This window comes from Poecile atricapillus, chromosome 7 (assembly GCF_030490865.1).
Source record: "Poecile atricapillus isolate bPoeAtr1 chromosome 7, bPoeAtr1.hap1, whole genome shotgun sequence".
NCBI lineage: Eukaryota > Metazoa > Chordata > Aves > Passeriformes > Paridae > Poecile > Poecile atricapillus.
The window spans coordinates 23,898,397-23,919,259 of NC_081255.1; the positions used below are offsets into that span (position 1 = coordinate 23,898,397).

Genomic DNA, 20,863 nt, shown 5'->3' on the forward strand with positions numbered 1-20,863 from the left:
CAGAGACCTTCCTCTGCCTTGTGCTGCTGGTCCAGCCAAGGAATTGATTCAATGCAGAGATAATGAAACCAGATCTGTCATTTTTTTCCCTCCTCTTGGCTCCAACAGCTCATTCCAGCCAAGGACTCATCCTTTGTGGCCATGGCTGCCCTGGGAGCAGTTGAGCTGGTCCTGCTGGGGCTGCACTGTGGGGCTCCGAGCTTGTCTGCTTGGCTGCATTGCCTGAGCCTGCTGTCAGCTCTTGGGACCAATGCCTGCAGAAGGGACAGTACATCTCCAGTTCCCGTGGCCACATCCCTTCCTGGCTGCTTAGCAACCTTCCCCCGAAGAGGAGGGTTTCCTTGAGGGCTGAGCTGAGCTGCTGCCACTGTGCATGCCCTGTGCATCACTGCACATCACGCAGGCTCCGACCCTCTGCAGCAGTGGGAATGATGCTGCCACTGCAGTTATGAGCCCTGGTCCTCCCCTTGGTTAAGGGCAGGGGCAGCCTGCAAGTTCCCCAGCTCTAGGGCAGCCTGGGGCTGTCCTTTTCAGTGACAAGGAGTTGCATCTGTGGGCTACAAATCCTAGTGCACAGAGGGACCCATCAGGATTTTAATGTGTTGCTGGATGGGGGGAGGGGTTGCCTCATTTGCTAGTGTTTAGAAGGTGACCACAAACCGTTTTTTCCTGTGCCTGGCAAAGGCTGTGGACCAGCTCAGACCCTTGTAGCAGGTCTGGGGCAGAAACTGAGAATGTGTGAGAAGGTCACCTGTAATTCTGAAATGTTGGACTATGGCTTCCTGCTTTCCATTTCCCTTGAGTCTCAGAAGTCCCTTGGCCATGATTCCATACCTTTGTGCAGGAGCCTGGCCCTGCAGTGCTGCTCTTTGATTGCATTAAAGGGCTGAATTTTCTGTTGAGCTTTCAAAGTGAATTGTGGAGAGAAGTGTGACTGACAGTGGGGTTTCCTCTCTGCTTCTGTGCTGACCATGCAGTTTTTGGCCCCATTCAGACCTACCGTGCTGGCTGCTCCCTTACAGAATCTTCAGTACTTGCTCTCCATCCTTCTTTCTGGAGGCATCATCAGCCATGCAGAGCACCCTCCTGTCTGTAGGCACGTGGGCAGTGGCCAGGACAGGGCAGGCAGCTGGCCTGAAAGGCTACCCAGTGTGTGAGCCTGGTGCAGCTCCTGCCCCGGGTGTGGGGACAGCAGTGGCATTGTCACAGGGATGCCCTGCCAGGCGGTGTGTGGTGTCAGCTGCTTCCCAGCCCTGGTGGGTGCTCTCCTCTCCTTTTGTTTCTTGTGTCCACTATAATGTGTTCTTCCTCCTGCTTCCCCTAGTGCTAGCTGTTCCACCCCTCTGTCACTCAGCCAAAGTGGATCCAGCTCTTTCCCAGAACCTCCAGGGAGTCTCCTGACCTTTCCCTCTCTTATCTTGATAGTCTGGGAGATCCCTGCTGCTTCTCAGCTGCTCTCTTCTTCCATGGTCTCTTGCCTGTGTTTCTGCAGGGCCCTTGGCTGCAGGCTCGGAGCATTCTTGGCACTAGGCTGCTGGCATGGTCCTCTCCAGAGATTATTAGTGCATTGCTCCATGAGAGCAATGTCTTGGGGCTCACCACTTTGCCACCAATTCCTTGAGTGCTTTATACACTGTGTCTTTCTCCCCTTGCTCCCTCCCAGCTGTCTTCACTGATGTTTCTGCAGAGGTGATCATGCAGGTGTGCTTCTGCCACCAGCAGAAGTCTCGGTGGCTCATGAACTTGACTTCTGACTTTGAGGGTTAGGTGGTTTGTGGCTCATCTTCCCAGGGGAGCATCACCTTACGAGGCAGCTCTCCTGCCACAGCACCTGTGTCTGGGTGAGGGCAGGTGTGACCTCGTGGGTAAGGACCACGTGGCCTTGGTGCTGCCTCACTCTCGGCACACTTGTGCTGGCAGCTCCCATTTCTCTGCTTGCAAGGAGCAGAGTGGTTTCCTGCCTCCGAGGTGTTACTAGAAATGATGCACCAGAGATGTGTAGGTGCAAAGTGTTTGATCTCTATACCTGCCAGGTGGGTGGGAGCCCTGTGAACCCAGAGAAGGGGACATGCTGGGTATTGCTGGAGTCTTGATGCTGCTCCTCTATTACGACATGGCATTCCTGAGAAGAAACCTTGGAGGCTGGGTCAGGAGCTGGCACTGGAGCATCTCTGAGCATACCTCTGCTGTTGAAAGTGGTGGGAAGCTCCTGAGTTGCCAGAGGGGAGGAATGGAAAATACAGCCCAAGTCTCTCCTCTTCAAATGAGATGCAACAGTATTTTCCATCTCATTTGAGGATTATCCCCTCAGCTAAGTGGGTCAGAGAGTTTGGCAGCACATGCTGCAAGGGGAGAGCTGGCATGTGGCACTTGACCACTTGGCCTTCCTGTAGTGCAGTGGGTAGCATTGGAGTGGGGAAGGGACCTCCTTGTGGTGTATGCCCATGGTGGGAGTTACGGAGCACAGGTATTGGACACTCAGTGTCCTTCCTGAAAGCAGCAGGATGCTGCTACAGTGGTGGACTTGGCAGGATTGCAGGTGTCTGTATGGGACTGCCTGTGTACAGCCCATCTCTTTCTGGTCATGGCACCTGGTGCTGAATTTTTGAAGAGGAATTTCACTTGAACCGTTTTCCAGCAGCTTCATTAGAAACAGGTTTTCAATAAGATCGGGTTATTATTATTAACTACATCAAGATGTAGTTCAGATTTTGGATCAGGAAGGATGAGATCCTTGTATTGTCCCATATGTCCATATCTCCCATCTTCAGGTTGTCCCCCATAATGGTGCAGTTTGTAGAGGGTTGTGGGGAGAGCAAGAGTAGGTGCTGGTCCCACAGAGGGAGCTGCAAATGCTGCAGTTCACTGGGCTTTGAGAAGGGACCAGACAAAGTCATGAAAGCAAAAGTTGTTCAGCTCCTAAATACCAGGACAGCAAATCTTGCTCTGGAAGGCTAAGACAAATCACTGCAGGGAACTGCATGGCAAGAGTCACCATGTGACTGCCATGTTCATGTACTCTTTCACAGGCATTCACAGTTTCTAGCTGCTGGAAACAAGCTGGGCATCCAGGGGCTCTTCTGAGCTGGGATGGTTATGTCTTCTTGACAGTGGTGTGGGGGGTGGGAAATGGTGGCAGCAGCACCTCCTGGGGCAGCTCTGCACCTGGTCAGGGGTGTGGCATCAGCTGGTCCCTTGGGCTGGAAGGCAAGACTGACCAGGTGGAGTGACCTGGGGCTCAATTCTCCTAGATGTGGGATAGAGCAGCTCATCTCTGGCTGATCTGGCAGGTCTTGGGTGACTGGTTAAAGCAATTCATCTAGAGCAAGCATTTCCCTCCTGGCTAGGGACCCTTGCATCCAGGATGTCCTTGTGTCTGCAGAACAGTTAGCAGAGCAAGGTGGTACTCAGAAGACATGGTTCACTTTTCTAGAAGTCTTCAATTATATGGGATTGCAGTATGGAAGCAAATCTGGGTGGTTATCTCTGTTGGCTGTGCGGGGATTCCAGAGGATCAGTTCAGGTCCTGGCACTGTGAGTATTTCAAGGTAACTGGCAGAAGCAGGATCCTTGTCAGAAAAAGTCATAAAGCCATGAAAACATCCCCTAGGGTAATGTGAACCCAGTGCTGTGGAGGAGGGATGGTTTTGCCTTACACTGGAGCAGTGGAAGGTTCCCTGTGGCTTTTTGTCTGAGCACTGCCCTGGCTCCCTTGGGCCTACCCTGCAAGTAGCATTGGTTCCTAGGGAGAGGAGCTATTGAATTTCCAAATTCTCCATCATCACATTGTTCCCATGCTGCCACATACATAACACACAGGGCATCAGAGGCTTGGAAATGGCTTATGCAAAAATAAACCCTTTGCTGTGTGATTTTCTCTGGGGGAGAGGGTGAGAAGAGGGTGACCCGCAGCAGCACAGAGGGAATGCTGGGACGACAGCTGGGATTGTAGACACCTCGTTTCCTCCGTCTTCTCTTGCTGACCCAGAGAGAAAGCTGTCACCACCCGCGCAACTCTGTCTCTGCACTGGTGGCACCAATGGCTTTGTTCCCTCCTAAATCATCCATAGCAAAAGCCACCCTGCCACTCAGAGGTGGATGTGTGGCTCTCCTGGTGTCAGCACTCACATCTCTTCCCCAGGGTGGGCACAGGAGAGCTGGAATCATGTATGCCTCCCACTCCAAGCATCCTTAGCCCCGCACCTGCATGTAGGGGGCGGGCAGAGAGCACAGGCTGTGGCTGCAGATAACACGCCTGGGCGGGCAGGGAAATGGCAGGGAAAAGGCAGGCTGCTCATCAGCCTCCAGCACGGCCTCTCTCCGGGGGCCCTGGGCTGCCTTTCACCTTGGCTGCCTCCTTCTCGTTGCCTTGGTTACCATCCCTTACAGGCAGCGGAGGGGAGGCTGATGTGCGGGATGGGATGTGAGAGAGCAGCGCCGCACTGGGCTGTGGCAGCCGGGATGTGCCGAAGGGCCAGCATTGTCCCTGCCTGGGATTCCCCAATGGTGGCTGCCCACTTCATCCCAGATATGGCCCAGAGTCTGGATGTTCCCAGGCTGGAGAGTCGCATGGTTTCCCACTGGCAGCTAGCACTGCCTCTGTGCAGATCTGCGGGCTGCAAGCATGGTGGGAAGAGCCCCCAGGTCTGCCCTCGCTGCTGTTCTGCTCCACATCGGTGCTGCTGTGTGCAGGCACAGCTCACTCAGAGCTGCTTGTGGCAGTGGCAGGTGTGGGTGGGCAGGGGTCCACACCGTGGTGCAGTGCAGGGTTTGCCCTGAGCTGATGGCCACCGGCTCAGCACTTCATTTGCAGATGCTCTGCTGCAGCAGTGCTCAAGGCTGCAGCTTTTGTCCTAATGCCACAGGCTGCAAGGAGAGCTCATGTAAGCAGTGAGGGCTCTTGCGTGCATCCCATTGCACAAAGCAGCCTTCAAGTAGGGAAAGCTGGGCAGGAGCTCTGGGAGAGCATCAGGAGGAATGGATGGCATGGCAGCCCATGCCAGGGAGGTGATGCCTGGCACCGATTCAGGCTGTGCTTGCAGGTATGTGAACACCCTCCTCAAGCTCATCCCGCCCGTGCTGGGGCTCCAAGAGCAGCTGCGCCAGGCAGTCCAGAGCGGGGACATGGAGACATCGCATGGAATCTGCCGCATTGCTGTGGCCCTGGGGGAGAACCATTCCCGGTGAGTGCTGGGCGTGGTCCCTGGGAGTGAGCTTGGAGCAGGCTGCTCTTCCCCACATGCTGCTTTGTCCAGGGCCTGTCCTGCACCCAGTGATGTGTCAGGGCAGAGGAGTTGGGCTTACAGCAGAGATGCCTCTCTGACCATGCTCTCTGCTTCCCAGAGCCCTCCTGGACCAGGTGGAGCACTGGCAGAGTTTCCTGGCCCTGGTCAACATGATCATGTTCTGCACTGGCATCCCCGGACACTACCCCGTCAATGAAACCACCAGCTCCTTGACCCTCACCTTCTGGTACACGCTGCAGGTCAGTGACTGTTGTGGACTGGGCTCTGGCATGTGGCCAGAGGCACCAGTGCCTGGGGACTGGGGTCTGGCCTGGATTTAATTGGTCTCAGGGATTTCTGATATCCTCGCTCCTTGCCCTGCACTTGCAGCTAGGGCAGGGCACATACCTAGGAAATGCTGGCCCTGTGGCTGGCTCTTCCTGCCACGAGTCCTCCTTAGAAGTGTGAGCCATCCTATAAGGGCCTCATTAACCAAACTATTTAAAACTTCATGTTAATTTTTTTTCTTTGCAGCAGACCTGGTTGTTTAGCTCCTTGCGTGCCTGCAGCAGGCAGGAACGAGAGTATGGCTCTAGTGGCTGCCCAGTGTGGGGTCCCTCTCCCAGGGTCAGTGTTCCCTGTATCAGCAGAGCATCCCTGCTACACTGTGCTCTATTTTTAGCTCCCTTTCATCCCTCAGCTCCATTCCTCCGCAATCCAATGTGGCATGGCTGAGCGTGGGCAGGGAGGGGAGCGAAGTCAGTGCCGTGCCAGCAGTTCCTCTGCTGCATGAGGCCAGGCTGGGGCTCCCACCACCTCTTGCTCCTTCTCCAGATGGGTCTGAGATTACAGGTGCATGCAGGAGGGTGCTGTGCCCAGTCAGTTCTCTCACAGCAGTCTGAGGCACATCTGCTCCCAAGGACAGGACATGGCAGGACACTGCCACCCCCTATGACAATGCTGTCTGAGGGTCCTCTCAGATTCTGGGGCTTCTGGCATCTTGCCTCCAGATAATGCTGCCACTGCAGAAGGGCACAGCATCAAGTGGATCTCAGGGAGCTGGAAATGCAGCCTTGTGACAGGTTCCACCAGCCCTGGGAGATGTGCCTGAGTCCCCTATGCAGCAGACATATTAGCTCTATTTTCCTTTCCCTGCAACACCTGATGTATTTATTCCTCTTCCTGCCTCCAGGATGATATCCTTTCCTTTGAGCCAGACAAGCAGGCGGTGTACCAGCAGGTCTACAGGCCTGTCTACTTCCAGCTGGTGGACGTGCTGCTGCACAAAGCCCAGTTCCCCTCTGATGAGGAGTATGGCTTCTGGTCTTCGGATGAGAAGGAGCAGTTTCGGATATACAGGTACAAATGGGAGATTTGGATTTGCTTGTCAGGCAGGTGCTGATGCAGGGACAGCATTATGCCACCCTGGAGACCAAGTGCTGTATGATGATCCAGGGAGGGACACAGAGGAGATTCCTTCCATCAAGAGCTTTTGGCTGTGGTGGTTATGTGAAAATGAGCTGGTTTGGCTCATTTGGCGAAATTTTGGCACAGCACCAGTTACCCTGCCCAAGTGACCATAGGATCGCTCCATTGGTTGGGACAGCGTGCTTCTATGAGCAGTGTCTGTGCTCTGGAGAGAAAATGATGTGTCCACACGTGGAGCTCTCTGCACGGGTTGGGGACAGCCTTTGGAGACACCTGTGTTCTCTGCAGGGTGGATATCTCTGACACGCTGATGTACGTGTATGAGATGCTGGGCGCTGAGCTCCTGAGCAGCCTCTATGACAAACTGGGACGTCTTCTGACCAACACAGAGCAGCCGTCCACATGGCAGGTGAGCAAGGGGACCCAGGTACCAGGCTGACAGCTACCAGCCCTCAGGGACCTGTCCTCACCCTCAATAGGGCATTGAAAGCAAAGGGACATGACAGAGGTGAGGAGCATGAGCACCTTGCCAGCACACAGGCCCTCTGGAGTATGCTGTGGAGAGGAATAGGTCTCCTGCCTCCCTGTCCTTAGTGCTATCAAGGGATCAGCCTCTTCAGCTACCGTGGGGGTGCTGAGCTGGTGCCTGGAGCTGGGGTGGGCTTGGGCATCAGGGGTCAGTGCATGGCTCTGACAGTGCCTCTCCCACGCTGGCAGCACACGGAGGCCTTGCTCTATGGCTTCCAGTCCATTGCTGAGACCATCGATGTGAACTACTCCGATGTGGTGCCTGGACTGATCGGCCTCATTCCCCGGATCAGCATCAGCAACGTGCAGCTTGCTGACACCGTCATGTTCACTATCGGTGAGTGGGCTGGGCTGGGGAGTGAAAGCCCCCCCCTGAGACCACATCTGCCCAGCAATACCAGTGGTGGAAAGCAAAGCTGAGCTCGCAGAATGCAGAGAGCAAGAACCTGTGGTGCAGTCCTGCAGTTTGATCTCATCTGTGTACACAGGGTCCCTGTCTGAGTGGCTGGCTGATCACCCTGTCATGATTAACAATGTGTTACCACTGGTGCTCCAAGCCTTGGGCAACCCTGAGCTCTCCATCTCCAGTGTCTCCACTCTGAAAAAGATCTGCCGAGAGTGCAAGTACGACCTGCCGCCTTATGCTGCCAACATTGTCGCTGTGTCACAGGTAGGAGCTGGATGCAGGTGAATGTGTGGTGGTGACCTGGGATGTGCTCTGTGCACACCTTTTCCTTTGTAAGGATCAGGACAGGGGGACAAAGGAGCAGCTCGGGGCATCTTGCTTGGTGCAGGAGATTTCTTGCCTGTTTTGTTCATATGCTAGTAAACACAGGTGGCAGGCCCTGTGTCCTGCTGTGAATGCAGAAATGGCAGCCAGTGACAGACATGACTGCCAAGGGGTCTGCTGGGGTTGCACATGGGTGTCTGTCCTTCCCCCAGGGTTTTGTTTGCCTTGTTGGGAGCAGCAGCCTGCCAGCTGTGCACCTGCCACACTGCTGGTACTGCTGCTGGGCATCTTGGAGGTGTTCAAACCTCTCCTTGGAGACTGAGCTGATCCCTGCAGTGCTGGGGCAGCTTGTCCCATGCTCCTTCTTGACTCTCAAGATTTGGGACAGATGGGGATCAGAGTCCTGAGGCACTAGGAGAAGGGCTGGACTTGGGCATGCTGCCATGATGTGTATATATATATATATATATATATATATATATATATGGAAGCAGAGAGAGGAAGGGCTCTTGAAAGCATCTCTGCTTTTAGAGCCTAGGAAAGACTGTCACTGGAATAAGAAAACCCTGGCTAAGGTTGACTCCTTGAGCAATCCTGCTGCAGAACCCATCCAAGCCAGGAGCTCCTCTTGCTGGGTGGCTGAGTGGGCTGGCTCAGGGGACAAGAATTTTAGTTCTTGCCTGGTGACAGGTTGTGGGGAGCACACGATGTTGGTCTGTGCCCACACTCGTGTTAGTTATTTTAACTTCCTGTGTCAATCCTACCTCCTGTCAGTCCTGCTGCCTGGAAGGGCCTTTCTGCAGCACTCACCCTCCTCTTTTCCTCTCCCTTTCCCTTTGACAGGAGGTGTTGATGAAGCAGATTCACAAGGTAAGAGAGGCTGACTCACACCTCTGCTGGTTCTCCTTGCCCCCCATGCCCCCTTAGTCATGCTCAGCTGAGGACACAAAGCTGTCCCCAGAGGAGAGCTCAGCACTGCATCCATGATGTGCAGGATCAGGAGAACCTGCTGGCTGCCTCTCGCTGTGCTGCTGGGCTTCACTTCACCCACACAGGCTGGGGTTGTGCTGGGAGGGTATGTCCCCTAGAGAGGGAGGAGGAGGAGGCTTAATTCTAGCAGTTCCCAGTCTCTCCAGACCCAAGGATACCAAGATGACAGGTATGTTTTCAAGAGGAAAAAGGGAGATAAGTGTAGGAACTGAGTCCCAGCCTTGGCTATGACTATGATGGTCTGGCTGACACAGGCTTTGCAAAGGATGGTGTGTCAGATTAGGGTGAGTGATGCCAGCATGGAGATCTCTGGACACCAACTGGTCTTTCCTTGGCAGGTGCTGGGAAGAGGCTAGGTGTGCTGAAGCCAGAGCTCCTGTCCCCTGGGAACAGAAGCTGTTAGGGAGCTGTTCCCCTCTCCTGCAGTGAGATGCACCTAGAGGGACCTGTATAGAGCAGCTCAGGAGCTGCAGCACATCCAACTGGGATCCTGGCAGCTGTCAGAGCATGGGCTGTGGGCTAGGCAATCACCTGCCCTGTTGTGTCTTCTCTGTCCCAGACAAGCCAGTGCATGTGGCTGATGCAGGCTCTTGGTTTCCTGCTTTCTGCACTGCAAGTGGAGGAGATCCTGAAGAACCTGCACTCCCTAATCACCCCCTACATCCAACAGCTGGAAAAGCTGGCTGATGAAACGGTGAGTGCCTGTGTGCTGCCTCCATCCAGAAGTGGTTTCTCCTGCTGGCTGTAGCCCTGGGGCTGCTGTGCTGAAGCAGCACTCTTAAACATGGGCTCAAGGGAAAGTGCAGTGCAGGGAACCCCTCTCTGGCACTTTGCCTCTGTCATTCTAGATCCTCAGCATCCCAAAGACATGACTATGGTTGAGTAGTGCAGTCTGTGTCATACTTTGGCTTTATTTTCCCTGGCAGCCCAATCCCTCCAACAGGCTGGCCATCATCCACATCCTGGGGCTGCTTTCCAACCTCTTCACCACCCTAGACATCAGCCACCACGATGACGACCATGAAAGCACCGAGGTCAAAAATCTGCCAGTGCAGCAAGGACCCAACCCAGTGAGTAGAGCAATAGCTCCAGGTTCTCTGCCACAAACTGGCCAGAGCCTCACAGCTCACTGCAGGAGAGGGGGGTGGTTAATGGGGAATGCAGTATGTGCCAGCAAGAGGGTAGTGCAAGTCCATTCTAAAATAGCTCCTTCAGCTCATTCCACCACTCCTGAGGTGGATAGAGGTGACTTGCCTCTTGGATGCCTCTTGGCTAGGTGCTGCTCTGGAGGATGGCCTGGGTGCTACCTGCCAACTGTGAACTGTGCCAGGCTGCTTCAGAGAAAAGCTGTCCAGCTTTGCAGAGGGGTGGTGCCTGAAGGTTTGAGTCCAGGCCATGCTTAGTCTTGAATCTCCCCTTCCCAATGCCATGGGGACCAATTCTCTTCAGTGTCTCTCATTCCTTACAGGTGGTGGTGGTTCTGCAGCAAGTCTTCCAGCTCATACAGAAGGTTCTCAGCAAGTGGCTGAATGATGCCCAGGTGGTGGAGGTAACCAGGCTTCACCTGTATACTGCCTGCAGCTCTGCCTGTCCTTGCTGACCTGAGTGGGGAACAGCAAAGGACAAACTCTGGGTGATGGCCTGTGAGAGGGATGTCTTGCTGGGTTATCTGGACCAGTGCTGCTTGCTGTCACCAGCAGCATCAAGTCATTCTTGTCTGTCTTGTTCCTCCATCAGCTCTGCCTCTCTCCAGTAATTGAGGTCCTGCCATGAGCAGGGAGATGACATCTACACAGCCTGTGTTCCCTAAGAGAACAGCTCTGTTCTGAACTGGACCTTTATCATCTGATGTTTGTCCAGTTATTCAGTCCAGTAATGCCCATGTGCAACATCCCACCAGCCATTTCTCCCTGGCCCTTGGGGAGCTCTCCTGCTGTGGTGGGAGTAATGGTGTTTCCTGGTCACTCTGAGCATCCTGTGCTGCAGGGCAGGCCATCAGTACCAGAGCAGGTCTGAGCCCTTTGCCTGGCTGGTCCCTGTCCTTGCTGCCAGCTCTTTGCTCCCCTGGAACCCATCCATTAAGCCCTGGGAGATGTGCATTGCTCATGCAGTCCCTCTTTTCCCACAGTCTGTCTGTGCCATATTTGAGAAGTCTGTGAAGACCCTCCTGGATGACTTTGCCCCCATGGTACCTCAGCTGTGTGAGATGCTGGGGCAGATGTACAGCACCATACCCCAGGTCTCTGCCATTGAACTCACCCGGCAGGTATGGAGCTGTGCTTGGGTGGCTGGGGATGTGCAGGGCCAGCAGAAGCTTCAGTCCTTCTCTCTCTTTTGCAGCTGGTTCACATCTTTTCTTATGAGCCTGCCCACTTCCCTCCCATCAAGGCCCTCTTCTTGCTTGTTACCTCAGTCACACTGACCCTGTTCCAGCAAGGTACGTAGGATTAGCCCATCTTCGCGCTGGGGCTGTTGTCAGGCTTTTGCATGCATGGAGTCTGGAGGCGTCTTACCAGGAATGGCTGTTTTCACTCCTAGCTAAGCTAATTGGGGCCATCTCTGTTTCTTGGATTCATCCCAACCCCTGGAAGGTGGGTACCTTCCCTGCAGGCAACAGAAGCAAGAAATCCCTGGGTGCTCTGTGCCTCTGTACTGTTAGAGCAGCCCAGGCTGGATATCAGGTGCAGCAAGGGTCAAACTGGAACTGCAATCCAGCTTGGCAGGGAGGCTATGCCCACAGGAAGTTCTTGGGGCTTCTCTGGGGACCACTGCTACTTGTAGTGGCCTGAAATCAAGCCCTCATGAGCAGGAGAATGTGTGTGTGAACAGCTGGGAAATTACTTTTTCAGAGTCACTGGTGGTCACTGAGTCCCTGCTGTGATGCTGAGGATGCTGGTGTCCTCCTGCATGGCAGGGGCCCCTCTGTGACTCACTGCACACCCTGCAAAAAGCAAATGGAGTTAGAACAGGCTCCTTTGCACCATGGCTCCCCTCAGCATATTGGTGACCTGCCCTGTGACAGACACAAATGTACATTGATGCTGCTGGATTTGGTCCTTCAGCATTACCACATGGCCCCCACGGGGTCTTATCCTTTGCTTACAGCTGGGTGTCAGGTAGGGTGATTCTGTCCCCCAGCTGAAGGCTCAGAGCTCTCTAGAGAGGTGGGGGGAGACATGAGGAGCCCTGCTTCATCATCACGCCACGGTCCGAGCAAATCCCATTGTGCTGAGGTGTCACTGGGGTCAGTGACAAGCAAGCCAGGCTTCCCCGCTCGTGCTGGTGGCGTGTGGATGTGTCTATGCTGGAGCCCTTTTGCCTCGGTGCTGGGGAGCTGGCAATGCCTCCAGGCAGCAGCAGGCACGTCTGCAGGAGGAAAAGGGAGGGGACAGAGCCCGAGCTGTGCCAACACGTGGATGTGAGCTTTGCTCAGGCAAGCGGCTGTTCAGCTTGGTGTGTGCCCAGGACTGTCCCCTTGGGTGGGGGGCCAGCTCTGAGCAGGGCGAGCCCCTTCTGCTGAGCCCACGTGTGGCAGGAGAAGGGGGCATGCCTGAGCCTACAAGGGCCAAGAAAAGTGTGCACAGTCAGATGCCAAGGTAGGGTGAGTGGTGCTGGCACAGAGATCTCTGGGCACTGAGCTGCTCTGTCCCATGAAGATGCTGGAGGAGACCTCCAGGAGGGTCCTGGACTCACCGTTCTGGAGAGCATCTGGGAATGGGGTGGGAGGGTGTCTGTGCCAGGGTCTCCTGAGCAGCTGATGCTGGTGACAAGCATGTGCACGCCTGAGCCCAGCCAGGCCTGTCAAGCATTTGCTGAGGTGTTGTCGTTCACTTGCAGTTACCTTCCAGGACCAAACAGTGCTCTGAAGACCTGCTCAGTCCCCTCAGTGCAAAAGCTATAATTCTCCTTGTGGAGATGGTGCTCAGCTAGCCCCTGCTCCTCCTTCTCTTCCTCCCAAAGGAAACGAAGATCTCCTCCTTGGCTCTGCAGCACCCAGGTGCTAGCTGGAGACCCTGGGGCTTTAGACCCTTTCCTTTGCAGTTTCTTTCTGTTCTTGGGTTCTCCAAGTTTCATGATTTTTTGTATGTTTTGTTTCTTTAACTTGCTTCAAGCTGCTCATGTTGCCCATCCCCTTCCCCACACACCCCTCCTCCCTTACACTCCTGTTTTCACTTGTAAATTCTTTCTGTATCACATAACTATATGATGTTGAGTTGCTGTTTGTATGATTTTTCTCTTAAGTTACATCTTTATTATATTTTAGGGCCCAGGGATCATCCTGATATTGTTGATTCATTTATGCAACTCCTGGCACAGGTGTGTTTTAGTTTCTTATTCATTCACTTTCTGTTCTCTCTCTTTCTCTTTTTAATTCAATTTAAACCTATTTTTAGCTTTCTGTTGACAACGTTTTTTTTTTCCTTTTAGTTGAATATCGAGTTTCTCCATCTGTTTCCGTGGAAGTTGAAAACAAAACATTCTCCTTTAGTTCTGGGTTCACACCATCCCCAGGGCGGTGCCCTCCTTTGCAGGGCAGCTCCAGCTCCCACCCCCTTGCTGGGCTGAAGCTGGCATGGGGCACTTGGTGCTGCTGCTGCAGTCACCCTTGGGTGACAGACAAGTTAGAGCATTAAGTGGATGTTTTCCAACTCATTTACCTGCCCTCTGATGGGTCCTCTGGAGTGGGGACAGGCTGAACTGGCTGCCCTGCTCAGGGGCTAGCAGGAGGAAGCCCCTGCCCTCAGGAGCAGGCAGCTGCCAGGGTTTGGCTCTGAGCAATGTGCTTGTGATGGCATCTGGATCTGGCAAGAGCCACATTGCCTCCTGCCCCAGCAGCCTCTCCGGGTGGTGGCAGTTCCTGTGCAGGAGCTGCTGGCTCAGCGGCGCACGGGGACAGTTTGCGTTGACATGGCGGGGGCCGCGGGCTGGCACGTGGGCTGGCACTTGTGTCACTGCTGGCAGTGGGCAGGAAGGGCCAGTGATATGCTGTGTGTGTATATACACCTGCCCAGTGTGCTCCTCAGCCCCCCGTGGCCCTTGAGGGAGAAGCCCTGATGTCCTTGATGTACGCAGTGTCCCTGTCAGAGACATGACACCTGCCCACCTACCCACAGGGTGGGTCTGTGGTGAGGAGGGGCCTGGCAGAGTTGCTTTCTACTCTATCTGTAATGGGGAGACCTCTAACCACACGTGCTGGACCAGTGGCTGTGCAGGAACACTCACCCAAGCTCCTCCCAGAGCTGTGGCTATCCTCCCCTTGCTGACAGCCCCGGGAGGGTGCCTGGCAACATCCTGGTACTAAGCTGTCAGACCCCTCTGATCCTTCCATGGGTCTTGAGGGTTGGAGTGGGTAAGAGGGCTGCACCTGACCTCCCCCAGGCAGGGTCTTCTCCTCACAGTTCTGACCTTGATGCCCAGAGCCTGCTGAGACTCATTGCATCACAGAGCCATATTGCAGTCTTTTCTTCCCTGCTTTTCATCTTGAAAGATGTAACATAATCAAGGCTATCAGACTTCTGCTCTGCTTTTGGTTTTGGAAGCTGTGACCTCCTAACAAGGGTTTTGAACATGATGGGAGGGTGGTAAATGGGGTCTGTGCATGAGGTTCTTGGTGGTGTCCTCACTGCTAGCAGGACCTCCATTTGAACACTGTGCCTAGTTTGGGGCAGAACATTCCTGTAGATTTATATCAGAGACCACGGAGAAAAGCATCTGGGAAGATGGCCACCTTGTACACATGGTGGGGAGGAAAAGCTGATGAGAGCCTGCAGAGCTGCATGAGGCTTGGAATGTGTAAAAGGTAATGTGCCAGTTGTAGGTAAAAAACCCTTTTCTGTTCTCCTTGAGTGGGACAATGAGTAATGGGAGGAAATCATGGTAAAGGATCCAGGTCTGGCAGGAGCAAGTCTTCCTAAGAGAGCAGGGAAGCACTGAAAGATCACATGGGGAGCTGTTGTTGCAAGGAGTTCTTCAAAGGACCCAACAAGCCCATTGCTCTTGAAGGGTAGGTAAAAGTGATCCTGCCAGGGTGTAAGGCATTAGGTGACTCTGAAAGACTCTCCCAAGGCTACTTGTTATTTCTTTGGAAAATACTGAATTTCTCTCTGGCTTGGGTTTCTCCTCTGTGTCTGGACACAGAATATTTGTGCTTTCTTGGAGCAACCATGCTGCACTTCCATGGGGTGTACTGTGAGACCAAACACCGCCCATCCAGAGTGCTGGGAATCTGTTATACACTGTCCTTCTGGGCAGGATCTGCAGGCAGTGCTGGGGCAATGTGCTGGCAGCTGGTCCTGTCTCATGTGTGTGGATCTCCAGATATCCTCCAGAGGAACTCCTGCAGGAGCAGCTCAGAGGCTCCAACCTCAGTGTCTTCTCCATCTTGGATCACTGTGAGACATCTGACATCATGCTGCCAGCCTGACACCACCCACTCAAGAGCAGTTGTTTTCCCAGGCTTTGTGTTCCTGAAACCCCACGGATACCAAAGGATCCCATGTCTGTCTGCTCTCTTCATGCATAGAACTCAAGATTTCCTCTTCCTTGGCCTGACCCTTCTCACAGACTGATGATCTAGTGAGGTGCTTTAAAATCCATCAAGAACTGGCCTTAACATCCCTGATTGACTTCATGCTCTCAGGACTTTGAGGGCTGTCTGATGGCAGAGATGGGTCCAGCCTGTCCTCTTCCAGAGGACCATACTCTGCAGTGATGCTGTTGAAGATTTTTAGATTAGAGAGCTAAACTCAAGAGGGAACTGCAGATCTCTTCAGACCAGATTTTTGTATGGTGAGAGCAGTATTTTCACTCACCCTGCTCTGCCTGCAGACCCCTTGGCAAAGTAATGCATATTCCAGAGCAGCAGTGAATTTGGACACAAGAGTGTGTCAAGGTGGAAACTTTCCCCCTTCCCTGTCCATCTCTTTTTGTGGTTGATCACCTTGGTGGAAATATCATCTTCCCTGTTTCAAATTTGTCTGGTTCCTCCTTGCAGGCACTGTTTCTGCCCTCTCTGCCAGCAAGTACTGTCCTACCTTCTGATAACTCCGTAGAAGCTCATGAGGCCTGCATCTCTGTCACCAGTACACAGAGAACCATCTCTCTCTGGATTCCTGCTGACTTATCTTTGGGCTTGGTTGCAGCTCATGGAACTGCCCCATTGTTGCAGCTGATCCTTTTGCCACAGTGTTAATTGGCAATCCACTCTCAGTGATGGTTGGCTCATCATGGGAGCTGCTGGCTTAAACCAAATTACAAAGTTACCATAGTACTCAAAGCTAAGGATAAAATAACCAGTCTGCCATAAGGCTGCACAGAGCAGTGCCAGCATCCTGTTCTCAGCTGCTCCCTCCTTCCTCTGCTGCATGCTGGGATCAGTGCAGAGCATTGCTGCTGCAGTGCCCAAGGCAAGCATCCCACCTGGAGGGTGTGGGCTCAGTTCCACCCGTGCAGCTGGAGTGCCTGTGCCCAGGACCACATGGCCATGGTGGCTGGGGCTTGCACCCAGATCTGCATTAGCAAAACCAGGCAGGTTCTGAAGTTGGGGAACCAGTGGGTATCACATGTGTGCTCCTGGTTGCAGGTAGGATTTTGGAACTCTCCAGCCTGCTTTTCCACCTCATTCACCCCAACCCCTGCAGGGCTTCTCACTTGCACAGACCATGGGAGCATTTTTGTGACTTCCCCTGACAGATCCTTGGGGCTGTCTGCCTGCCAGGGCTTCACCAGGTAGAAGATGCAGGGTTGACCTCCTGTGATGGCACAGACAGTGCTTGGCCAAGCAAAGCCAGCTTCATGCCCACCTCCCTTCATGGTCTGGTCCAGGCTACATGTGGCAGTCGTTGAGCTCTCTGCCTCGCCCGCTCCAGCTAGACTCAGAGAACCCCATGGAGGACATGTGTTCAGCATCCCCTCACTGAGGCTCACCGCTCCTGCCTGGCCAGCCTTATGTGCCCTTTTCAAAGGAAGAGGCTCTGCTGTGCCAGTTGTGGGGTTTGGGAAGAGATTGGGTACTGGATACTAAGGCCGTGTGTTCTGGAGAGCTGCAGGAACTGGCGGTGCAGTCCCCACTGTCCTCTGTCTGCTGGAAGGGTTGGGTGTCCTTTCCATGCCTGTCTGCCTATGAAGAAATGGGCACAGAAGAACCTGCTCTGAAGAGCTCTCTGATGGTGTCTGAGCTGCTGTGGAGAAGAACCCAATGTTCCCTCTTCTTGGAGAGCAAGTGCTTATCTCTGCAGTGGCTGCTCATGCAGAGGATGGGAGGGGGGGACATTTGAAAACATCTAAAGACCTGCCCCCATTTGATCAGAGGTGCTCTGGCAGGAGACAGGGAAGGTGGTCTGGCAAGAAGAGGTCCTAGAGCTGGATCAGGGTTCCTGGTGCTAGGAAAGAGTAGCTGAACATACCTGGTGTTGGGAAGGAGTAGCTGGACCTACCCAGTGCTGGTTTCTTATGGGAGAAGCTCCACAGGGCCCATTTTGTGGGGGTAAAAAGCATCTCTCTTTAGATTAGACACGTGCATATGTGCCTTGGTCTGCATTGGGCTTGCACTCTGCAAAGTGTGCTATGGGAAGGAGCTGTCCCAATAGTGGCATGCTTTTCCCCGTGGCACTGATGGAGTGAGGAGCAGATGCTGCAGTGAATCTGCAGGAGAACTTGGGTGTGCTCAGCCTGCAGGAGGTCTGGTTGGGCTGGGAGAAGCACCCTGCAGGTAGGTGGGAAGACTTGTGCCAAATGGAATACTCGTAGCATGCAGGACTCAGGTTAAAACCCATGGATGGGCAGGGTAGAGGAACTTGCAGCTGGGTGGTTATCATGGGAGCCAGCTGCCCTTGAGCAGCATGCTGCTGGGGAAAAGGCTCAGTCCCTGCTCTGGAGCTCACAGTAGAGCCCCAGCAGGGGTAGTCTTCCAGGGCTAAAACTATAACATCTCTTGCAAGTGTTTGTCCTGTATGGGGCCAGCTGAACAGCAGCAGCCTCGATGAGTGGGTTTGGTGATAAACCATTGCTCAGCCAGCAGTTCACCTTCTGCTACTGGTGCCAGTGCCTCAGGAGCAGTGGTGCACAGCCTGTATATACACACACAGGTATAATGTGGCCCCTAATTGCCCCATGAAGTTCTCTGTTTATATCCAGTAGGGAGCAGGTCCCTGTAATTGTGCCATCTCCACCGGGTACAATGATGCCTTCGGTGCCCAAAACTGAATCCTCTTTTGCAGTGTATGATAGAAAAGGTCAGAAAGGAGATGGGGTAACTCTTCTCAGTTTCTTGTTTTCCAGCATCTGCACTGGGCAGATGGCTCTGGACTTTCCCTGGAGAAGATGGGGTGGGAATTAAGTCTGTTTTGCACCAGGTAGAGACCACAGGGGCAGATGGCCGTGTGTCCTGGGTGCTGTTGATGGAGAGCTGTCCCTGCTTTTATCCCTGGGAGAAGGCTCAGAGGGCAGCAGTGGCCCCATACAGAGTTCAGCCCAAGGGCTGCCTGCCCTGGTATGCTGCTCTCTGAGCTCCAGGGACACATCAGGGCTGCTCCAGTGCCATGGCTGATGTCCCTGGTGTTGCAGTGACAGCAGGGCAGGAGGAATGGCTTCCATTCCCAGTGCTTTTCTGCAGCTGTGGGTATGGTGCTCAGGGTATGGATGTGGCTGCCCAATATAGCAGGGCTCACTGAGGCAGGTCAGAAACCCTTCCCATTGGAGTGGAGGGTGCAGGCTGAAACATTTCCACCCAGTAACTGCTCAGTGCCAGCACCAGGGGGACTAAGTCATTGCACAAGGTACCACAGCTCAGGGCATCGCCAGCAGCAGTGCCTGACCTGCACAGAAGCTGGTGGAATCACTGTGTGGAATTAAAAACTCCCAGGCTTTCTTGATCTCAGACTTGCTGCTCGGGTACTGCCAAGAAGTGTTGGCATCTCATTGTCACAGATGACAATGCAGTCTGGGGCTACTGCTTGAAAGAGTTGCTGTGACCCCAGGGATGCCAGCATCTTCAGGAGAGGAGCAAAGTACACAGGTGGCTGGTCTCTGCTGAGCCCTGCATGGCTGCCCTTGTCCTGGGAGCGGTGCTGCTGCCTGATCTGCTCTGATGGGACAGGAGCCCTCTGTGTCTGAGTGTTTGCACACCACTGTGGCACCTATCCTCAGGTCCTGGGGTCAGTGGAACCTGGGCATAGCAAACTGCCTGGCTGTTTGAATGATATTCATGGGGAGGGGTAAAGTGATGTTTTCCTGCTGTACTGTGTGAATCTGCCCTTTCCTGGGGATGTGCTCAGGTAAGTGTGTGTCCAGGCAGAGGCTGTCTGGGGCATCGGGTTCCTTGGAGGCTTCCTGGCTGCCTCTGCAGCGCTGGGTTCATGCTGCCTGTCTGTGTGCCTTGCAGGCTCTGAAAAGGAAGCCGGATCTCTTCCTGTGTAGCAACCTGGATGTCAAAGCAGTGTTTCAGTGTGGTGAGTACCATGGGCATGGGCACTCTGAGAAGCCAGCCTGTTCCACCTGTAGAGCTGGGTGCAAAACAGCCAAGGGCTAGGGACCACAGGGCTGATTTGGGATTGCCAGGGGGTTTTCTGGCTGCTAACCTGAGTGATTTTTACCTGCAGGTGTCCTTTCACTCAAGTTTCCCGAGGCCCTAACAGTCAAAGCATCCTGTGGCTTTTTTGTGAGTATGATGCCATCGTGACATCTCCTCTCAGAGCTGGGAAGGCAGGAGTGAGGCTGAGATTGGGCACGGGTGCTGGAGAGTGGAGCCTGTGCTGGCACTGAGCGAGCCTGGTCTCTGTGTTGCAGACGGAGCTGCTGCCCCGCTGTGGAGAGATCGCCCCGGTGGGACAGGTCGTGCATGAGAATGGCAAAGCGCTGCTGCAGGCAGTGCTGGAGGTGAGAGATGCCAGACCATGGCCTCCCCAGGCAGCACTGGGCTCTGTTCCTGAGCAGCATCCCTATGGAACCAGGGGCAGAGTGCCCAGCAGCATGGGTGGGAGCAGGGGGAGTAACAACGTGGGCTCAGCGTGTTGTTTGCTCGCTGGTAGGGCATCGGTGGCCAGGCTTCCCGCAGCCTCATGGATCACTTCGCAGAAATCCTCTTTGCCTTGAACAAGCACTGCTTCAGCCTCCTGAGTGTCTGGATCAAGGAGGCCATGCAGCAGGATGGCTTCCCCTCGGCCCGGGTAACTCCAGAGCAGAAGGAAAACTTCAGCCAGCAGATCCTCAGGTTTGTGTGCCACTTGCCCTGGCAGCTGTGCAACACATTTCCCACAGGAATGACCCCCCCCTGCATGGCCCAGTGCAGCCCTCCTACTTCATATTTGTCCCCTCCCCCCTCTGTCTTAGCAGAGAGCGTGTGAACAAGCGGCGAGTGAAGGAGATGGTGAAGGAGTTCACCTTGTTGTGCCGAGGGCTGCATGGTACAGAATACACAGCAGACTACTGAGCACCTGGCCAGGACCGTGGACGATTTGCCTGGACCAGCTCTTCCCCACAAGGAAAAGCCCCCCCATCCTCCCTGCCCTGCTGCAGTACGGCTCATAGAATAACCCTCCACCTAGAATTAACCCACTCGGGACGCTCCTCAGCTAGATTTGGTGGCCGCATCTCGGTGTCAGCATCTTTGTTTCCCCCAGCATGCTCCCTCCTCGCAGGGAACAGGAGTGCTGGCTGCAGGAGGCGGTGGCAGGGCAGGGGAAGCCTGGGCAGAACTGGCCCAGCACGGGCTGCCCCATGCCTGGGCTACCAGCCCCTCCCCAGCCCTTCCCCATGGGTGCCTGTGCCCCACAGTGGGGAGGCCACCCTGTGCCTGCAGCAGTGGCTGGCTGGGCAGGGGGAATTTGCCCCCTGCTCATTTGTATGTGTGGTTGGGAGGGGGGAGGCCCTGCACCTAATTATATTAAGAATATTTCTATGTTGTGGCTGTCATTATTGCAGTGCCCAGACTTTGCCTGCCTCTTCCCTCTGGGGAAGAACCAGG

General features: G+C 54.3%; 1 protein-coding gene across 2 annotated transcripts in view; it reads left to right on the plus strand.

Moving 5' to 3' along the window:
• The window catches only part of IPO13 (importin 13), a 31,503-nt gene extending 10,706 nt beyond the window's left edge, over positions 1-20,797 (plus strand). The window contains exons 3-20 of one of the 2 annotated variants that reach the window (XM_058842182.1): positions 5,043-5,183; positions 5,344-5,485; positions 6,418-6,584; positions 6,942-7,062; positions 7,371-7,518; positions 7,670-7,851; positions 8,755-8,781; positions 9,461-9,595; positions 9,828-9,971; positions 10,370-10,450; positions 11,030-11,167; positions 11,242-11,338; positions 13,166-13,218; positions 19,283-19,349; positions 19,500-19,558; positions 19,687-19,776; positions 19,929-20,110; positions 20,230-20,797. In XM_058842182.1, the coding sequence (XP_058698165.1) occupies positions 5,043-5,183; positions 5,344-5,485; positions 6,418-6,584; positions 6,942-7,062; positions 7,371-7,518; positions 7,670-7,851; positions 8,755-8,781; positions 9,461-9,595; positions 9,828-9,971; positions 10,370-10,450; positions 11,030-11,167; positions 11,242-11,338; positions 13,166-13,218; positions 19,283-19,349; positions 19,500-19,558; positions 19,687-19,776; positions 19,929-20,110; positions 20,230-20,329 (2,074 nt within the window). In that variant the 3' untranslated portion in view covers positions 20,330-20,797. The remainder of the gene's footprint in view (positions 1-5,042; positions 5,184-5,343; positions 5,486-6,417; positions 6,585-6,941; positions 7,063-7,370; positions 7,519-7,669; positions 7,852-8,754; positions 8,782-9,460; positions 9,596-9,827; positions 9,972-10,369; positions 10,451-11,029; positions 11,168-11,241; positions 11,339-13,165; positions 13,219-19,282; positions 19,350-19,499; positions 19,559-19,686; positions 19,777-19,928; positions 20,111-20,229) is intronic. The other variant, XM_058842183.1, reaches the window with a different exon arrangement.
• The last annotated feature ends 66 nt before the right edge of the window (positions 20,798-20,863 follow it).